Source organism: Silurus meridionalis, chromosome 24, assembly GCF_014805685.1.
Source record: "Silurus meridionalis isolate SWU-2019-XX chromosome 24, ASM1480568v1, whole genome shotgun sequence".
In the NCBI taxonomy this organism is placed as follows: Eukaryota; Metazoa; Chordata; class Actinopteri; order Siluriformes; family Siluridae; genus Silurus; species Silurus meridionalis.
In genome coordinates, this window is record NC_060907.1 from 2,845,197 (window position 1) to 2,852,696 (window position 7,500).

At 39.7% G+C, this 7,500-nt stretch overlaps 2 protein-coding genes across 3 annotated transcripts in view; both read left to right on the forward strand.

The window, feature by feature from the left end:
- The window catches only part of LOC124378378 (tubulin beta-4B chain-like), a 4,964-nt gene extending 2,785 nt beyond the window's left edge, over positions 1 to 2,179 (forward strand). Inside the window, exons 3-4 of the mRNA XM_046838035.1 lie at positions 295 to 405; positions 878 to 2,179. Coding sequence (XP_046693991.1) covers positions 295 to 405; positions 878 to 1,935 — 1,169 coding nt within the window. The 3' untranslated portion in view covers positions 1,936 to 2,179. The remainder of the gene's footprint in view (positions 1 to 294; positions 406 to 877) is intronic.
- A 599-nt stretch (positions 2,180 to 2,778) lies between these two features.
- dennd1c (DENN domain containing 1C) overlaps positions 2,779 to 7,500 on the forward strand; it is a 14,339-nt gene continuing 9,617 nt past the window's right edge. Inside the window, exons 1-7 of one of the 2 annotated variants that reach the window (XM_046837964.1) lie at positions 2,779 to 3,078; positions 4,359 to 4,423; positions 5,821 to 5,864; positions 5,947 to 5,996; positions 6,098 to 6,217; positions 7,325 to 7,394; positions 7,481 to 7,500. The exon at positions 7,481 to 7,500 is cut by the window's right edge and continues 61 nt beyond it. In XM_046837964.1, coding sequence (XP_046693920.1) covers positions 3,062 to 3,078; positions 4,359 to 4,423; positions 5,821 to 5,864; positions 5,947 to 5,996; positions 6,098 to 6,217; positions 7,325 to 7,394; positions 7,481 to 7,500 — 386 coding nt within the window. In that variant the 5' untranslated portion in view covers positions 2,779 to 3,061. The remainder of the gene's footprint in view (positions 3,079 to 4,358; positions 4,424 to 5,820; positions 5,865 to 5,946; positions 5,997 to 6,097; positions 6,218 to 7,324; positions 7,395 to 7,480) is intronic. The other variant, XM_046837963.1, reaches the window with a different exon arrangement.

Consider the following 7,500-nt stretch of genomic DNA (forward strand, 5'->3'; position numbering starts at 1 on the left):
CACAACACTTAACGTTACAGCTAGAGAAGGGGCATGTGAGACATTGAGAGACACACAAATCACATGCAATCAATTATTGGACAATTTTTTAAGTGTTTTTGAAAGCCCAAATCATCACAGTCTAATATCAGTTCTTTTTCAAAAACAGTAAACCTTCAAATTCAGACCTAATAGGGTTTACACCAAAAGCCAAACACAGTGTGACCTTTGTGTGTGTGTGTGTGTGTGTGTGTGTGTGTGTGTGTGTGTGTGTGTGTGTGTGTGTGTGTTGTGTTTAACTCTCCACTTCCTCAGGAGGGAAGTATGTCCCCCGAGCCATCTTGGTGGATCTGGAACCAGGAACCATGGACTCTGTTCGTTCCGGACCTTTCGGACAGATCTTTAGACCCGACAACTTTGTCTTTGGTGAAGTGGAATGCTTAATTTTTTCATTTCATTGTTTTATTTTATTGTTAAATAAAAGAACACGTACAGAATGCATCACCACATTAGATTAGATTTAAACTGCAGGTCAATATAAAACCTGCCACTAGATGGCAGAGCACAAATAGTAACGGATTCCATGTGGTGGAATGATTTTGTTGTTGTTTTTTTACATTTTTACATATTTTACTTCACTGAATGACCTATAAATAATATGTCATTAGGTAAAGCAAAGGGGTTTCCTGTTAAGAAGTTATTTAATTTATAGTAAATTAAGTGATCAGCTACTGATTTAATTAAAATCTCACCACTGCTGAACTGCCACTGCTGGAGCCTCGAGCAAAATATAAATGATCTCTAAATATAATGAGATAATTGAAGGTCTCTTTATAAGAGCATCTACCCCATGCCATTAAGTCTAGAGCATTAACATGTTTTGTGTTTTTTCTTCCAGGCCAGAGCGGTGCTGGGAATAACTGGGCCAAAGGTCACTACACAGAGGGAGCTGAGTTGGTTGACTCCGTCCTGGATGTGGTGCGTAAGGAGGCTGAAAGCTGCGACTGTCTGCAGGGTTTCCAGCTTACCCACTCTCTAGGTGGTGGCACTGGCTCAGGCATGGGCACACTGCTCATCAGCAAGATCCGTGAAGAATATCCTGACCGCATCATGAACACCTTCAGTGTGGTGCCTTCACCCAAAGTCTCGGACACAGTGGTGGAGCCTTACAACGCCACGCTCTCTGTGCACCAGTTGGTTGAGAACACAGACGAGACCTACTGCATCGACAACGAAGCCCTGTATGACATCTGCTTCCGCACACTCAAGCTCACCACGCCTACTTATGGCGATCTGAACCATCTGGTCTCCGCCACCATGAGCGGAGTCACGACTTGCCTTCGCTTCCCTGGGCAGCTGAACGCCGATCTGCGCAAGCTGGCAGTCAACATGGTACCGTTCCCACGTCTTCACTTCTTCATGCCTGGGTTTGCACCTTTAACCAGCAGGGGGAGTCAGCAGTACCGTGCCCTTTCCGTCCCTGAACTGACGCAGCAGATGTTTGACGCTAAGAACATGATGGCCGCCTGCGACCCACGCCACGGCCGTTACCTCACCGTTGCTGCCGTATTCCGTGGGCGCATGTCCATGAAGGAGGTCGATGAGCAGATGCTTAATGTTCAAAACAAGAACAGCAGCTACTTCGTGGAATGGATCCCCAACAATGTCAAAACAGCCGTTTGCGACATCCCGCCTCGAGGTCTCAAGATGGCCGCCACCTTCATCGGCAACAGCACAGCCATCCAGGAGCTGTTCAAACGTATCTCTGAGCAGTTCACTGCCATGTTCAGGAGAAAGGCCTTCCTCCACTGGTACACAGGAGAAGGGATGGACGAGATGGAGTTCACCGAAGCCGAAAGCAACATGAATGACCTGGTCTCTGAGTACCAGCAGTACCAGGACGCCACAGCAGAAGAGGGCGAGTTTGAAGAAGAGGGTGAAGAGGAAGCTGCCTAAATCCCTCTGTCTTCTTCAGATTATCTTTTGTGGTTGCTTCTTTAGTGTTTCCTCAAAGACCTTCCCCCTGTATTCACCCTCGTCAACTCCTGCAGGAGTTTTGTGTTTGGTGAAGGTGTATATGATCAACATTCTCACTTTAGACATGGAGTATTGTTTTCCTCTGCTCTCTTCAAGGTCAATAAGTTACTTAAATTCTGTTGTTTTACTCAATTAAATAAAGCAACCTTAACTTAAAACAAAACATGCCTAAACTTAAGTGTAATTTGGTGTGTGTGTGTGTGTGTGTGTGTGTGTGTGTGTGTGCACGCTCGCTTGAGATGATCTCTGCAGCATATAACCACTAGAGGGTGCTGTAGAGTTTGTAACCACATGCAGTAAAGCACAATTGGCAGTAATGCTCCTTGTGATGCAAGACTGTGCATGGTCTTGAACTTGAAACAGGTTCATAAATGAGCAATCAGATGTTAAACTAATAACGTTTTTGTATAAAAAAAAAAAACTGGAAAGAAGAGGAAGAATAGAGACAGGCAACCCAAAACAGAAATAGCGGCTGCGATAGAGGAAGTCCTTTTTCTCGATTTCCTCTTAGCATGCCTACTCAAATGTGGGTTTTGTGTGTGTGCGCATGTGTGTGTGTGTGTGTGCTCTTGTGTGTGTGTGTAAAAGTGAGAGATTTATCGAAATCCACAGTTGTTAAAAAAGTAAATAATAAAGATGACGATCATGACATTAACCACAGGGCATTGACAAGTTTCAAAAAAATATGTCCATCACACAAAATTTACACACACACACACACACACACTCATAACTTCATTTCGACTCATATATAGGGGAAGAACAGAGCAGAGAGAAGGCTGGAGAGAAAAGAGAAAACAGCAGCAGTCGTCATGTCGACATCATCGCACGCCAGATTCAGATCAGGAAGTGATTCTGCAAGTCTCTTTTCATATCCCCTTGATTATGTCAGTGTGCTGTCGTGTGTGTGTATGTGTGTGTGTGTGTGTATGTGTGTGTATATCTGTGTGTTTGCTTTAGAGGCTACTCTCGATAATCCTATAATGATCCCTTCATCACCCAAACACCATTAATCACTTATGGACTCCATCTTAAAGCTACAACAATGGGATCCAGACTCAAGTAAGACTCTTTCTCTCTCCCTTTATCTCTCTATCTCTCATCTCTTTCTCTCTATTCTCTTTTTTTTCTCCCCCTCTTCATTTCTCTAATTTTGAACCTATTTGCAGGGAGTAGCCTTAAATAAATCAAAAGCCACATCGTATAAATTGCATTTGGTGGCTTGTTAGTTAGAGTCCATTTCCTGGACACCACTTCCTGTCTTGATATGTCTTTTTATTGCGTGTTGGATTGAAAAACACACTCATTAATACCTCTATCACCATTTAAAGATGTGATATACAGGTAAATTGGATTACACAGGGCATATAGTGTGAAATCAGTGCGATTTTTCCAGATTTTGGTATTGTTTATGAAAATCACCATCTCTGTAGAAACGCAGATGCGGTGATGCTCCTTCATGAATCTTTCATTTTCATCTAAAAACCTGAAGCATTGCATTATAAAGCTGTGGATAATGAAGGTACAATGAATACGGCATTTCTTTTAATCCCGCTTCATCTACATGACAGGATGTGCTTTAACCCACAGGTTACCTTTTTCATTTATCCCTCGTTTTTATATTACATTTATATTTACATTTATGCCACATGGCAAATACAACTGAGCATGTGATGGTTTTGCTCAGGGGCCCAGCGGTGACAGTTTGGTGGTCCTGGGATTTGAGCATCTGATCCCACCTCCCACTTGATAGTACACCAGTTATAACAATTCACCAGATCTTTACCTTCATATCACTGGAGACTCCTTCCTTCAATGTCATTTTCAAATGAAGTTGTAATATAAATGATCTTCAGTTCCCACGTCATCAAAGCTGTAGAAAAAGCTGACCAGCTGAATACTAAATGCTCTCAGTTTTATCTTTTTTTTATTTAATTGATTTTACGTTTACATTTTACAGCATTTTTGTAGACGCCCTCATCCAGGGGATTTACACCTCAGCAGTTGAGGGTTGAGGGCCTTAACCTGCTAGAGTGTAATGCCTTACCCACTGAGATACCACCTCCCATTGATTTAATTGAATTGATTTAAATGGTTATTTAAGGTGCTATTGCGGTCTCTTGGATATTTTCCACAGTTAAATCCTACATTCATTGCAAATAAATTGGACGTTTGCAAAATCTCTTTTACATTTTCTTATTCTTTGAATCCGAGTGATTATTTGATCCCATAATTTTAATTATTGATCAATTTTAGCACTTTGCCGTTTCAGATTTTTAGAGCGTTTCACACATCAATGTACAATACTAACAGTTTTTGTCTATTGATCTTGTGGCTTTAAGGGAAAATCCAGAAAGGACATTTTACTGGTTCTTTCAAGCGTCATGTCCCATCGCCCGAGACAAAGGTAAGCAAATGTTTTATATATATATATATATATATATATACATGGTATATTCAGTATATACACACAAGCAATTCGATGCTGGGTACTGAGAAAAATGCCTCTCTGGGTTCCTGTCACGTGACTCAACCAGAAAGCCACCAGGCAGCTATAGATGTTGTCATGGAAACAACACAAGAAGCTATGATGTGCTATGATTAGCTGAAACCTGTGGTCACTTTGAATATTAGTTAAGTGCAAGAGGAAACAACATAAAGAGACATAAAGGGACTGAGATGCGTAATGTAAACACGACCACCAATACGAGCGCCGTTTCTGGTCAAGGTATTTCTAGTGCATGTGGTATGTACCTGTAAGTGGAAACGCAGCAGTTATAAACTCACTAGGCGTTATTTTTATAGCGCATGCTCGAGCAGTTTTATTTGAACAGGAAGGAGATGTTTGTGGGACTCTGTGAGTTCAGTTAACCACATCCTCTACTTACTACAGAAATGAGCCGAATTTATGGGCTACAAAGAGACACAGAGCACCGCAGATGTGTGTGTGTGTGTGTGTGTGTGTGTGTGTGTGTATGTGTGTGTGTGTGTGTGTGTGTGTGTGCGTGTGCGTGTGCGTGTGCGTGTGTGTGTGTGTGTGTGTGTGTGCGTGTTTGTGCAAACATTTTTTTATGATTTTAAGACCTCAATTTGGTATTTTTTATGTATTAATATCTTCATTAAATTGCACAGAACACAAATAACCACGAAACCATAAACGATTTTAAAAATGCAAACTGGTAGAATGTGCTGAATAAAGTGCTACTTTATGAAGGGTGTGTAATAATAATAATAATTATAATAATAATAATAATAATAATAATAATAATAAGTGTGGAATCCTTACTAATGAATGTAAATAAAGAAATATATTTTTGCGATATAATACACTAGAATTTATTTAAATATCCATACTGTAGTGCCTGTATTTATTTTAATATTTATAGAAAAAAAATATTCCTATTATTTTCATTATATTACATGTCGCATCAAAGGAGGAAAAAGTCTGTTTTCTTTTTTTTGGCTTTTTTTAAATCTGTATTTTCTAACCCTACACTATTGTAAAAAAGTAAAAAAAATAAAAATATTAGATGTTTAATAAAAAAAAATTATAATCAGTTTATCTTATCTGAGTGGAAAATTCGAGAAATCGAATACACAAGCTGACTCTAAACACATTTTCAATTGAAATTGTTAAATACACTCCAATCGTCGTACACACACAAAGTGTTATTAGCTTCAAGTTTAGCCTCCGCATGCTAGCACTAACCCCGTTTTATTCCTCAGTGTTAGCTATAGTTGTAGATGTATAGTTGTACTGTACAGTGGTAGTTACATTAACACATTATGTGTATCGATGTTCAGATCCTGGGCTGCTCTTTCAATTCCCAGAGGACTTCAATGATGAGGTTAGTGATTTGAAACAAAATACATAAAGAATAAATGAACACCATATAAATATAGTAAATAAATTGCCATTTCTTTTTACAGGAGTGTTTGCAATCTCTTCCTCGATTCTGCTTCCCTTACGATATAGAAAAGTAATGTTCATTCATAGTGTTTTATATTTAATCATTGAATCGTGTCCTTCTGATGAATATGAACCAGATTTGAGTGATTTGAGTGATGGTCTCATCCACAGAGTGAAGGACGTCAGCGCTGTGCAGCACTTTACGTTTGCATTGACTGACCTGGAGGGATGTCAGCGATTTGGGTTCTGCAGACTGAACTCCAGCTCCCAAACCTGCCTCTGTATCCTCAGGTCTTAATCCTCTACACTTCCACAGCGCATCCCAACCACCACTGTAACTATGGTTTGAACAGGGGGCACATTAATTGGGTAAATGTAGGTGAGTGATGATCCAGGGCTTGGCGAGTGTCACAGGATATTGGTGCACAATGTGGAGCTACTTATGTAGGTGAGGTGAAAAAGCCTGGAGTGTAGTCAGTGCTCCAATTCATCCTAAAGGTGTTCAGTAGGGTTGAGGTCATAGCTCTATATCAGGTCAATAAAGATCTTCCACCGCTAAAGCTTTGTGTACAGGGGCATTGGGTTTGGGTCTTGTACTCGCTATGGCATCCAAAGACTGTACTCCATGTTTACTTTAACATAAACTGGGTAACAGTTTGGTAAAAATCCACAAACGGCTGGAAAAGTCAGATGTCCCAATACATGTATCCATATATTGTACATCATGGCTCGTAATAAACAAAGATTGAATATCGAGGAAGACAATTTGTTCGTATCTGCTTACTGCGAGGTTCATGGCCTTGAGCTTATTGCCACACGGAGCTGAAAACCTACACGCAGGCTGTATAGGAACATTTACATCATCCTACAGGTACAGCTTTAAAGGGCTATTTTTTTTTCTATACCACATTAAGCTCATTTTAGAATAAGGTCGAAGGCTGAAAAAGATGTCAGTGGGTGGTGGGTTTCGGAGGCTAGTTATAAACAAAGTTTTTATATCTCACACGATCTTATCTTTTAAAGAAATCATAATGAGGTTGAACCAATACAAGCGAAATAATGGTCATGGAAAACGAAGGGAAATTTACAAGCACTAAAAAAAGCATCTACTATGTACAGAATTATATTATGAAAATATATTATGTACAGAAATATATTATGTACATTGGATCGATAGAGGAGAAAAGAGGGTGTACGGGGCAATAATTTAAAGTGCAAATAAAACAAATCAGAAGTTGATTGCAATGCCAACATCAATTTAAAAAAAGGGTCCATTTCAGAGAGATTATTAAAGAATAATCGGGTTAGAAATCTGGCAACCACTTCTACGGGACCACGATTCAGATTATCTGTCATAAATACGGGGCTAATTTTTGCAATTCTCTTTCCATCACATAGTTACCTACCTTGGTTCGAGGTCTTTTATAGACTACTAAATTTCCTGGCAGACTATGTGACAAAAGGCCAGGTAAACCCTGCGTTTATTCTTCATATGGCTCTCATTTGAAATTTAGCTCATTTACATAACAGTGCGTTTTTTTTTCCTTGGGACAGACTAATGAGATGAAAGAGTT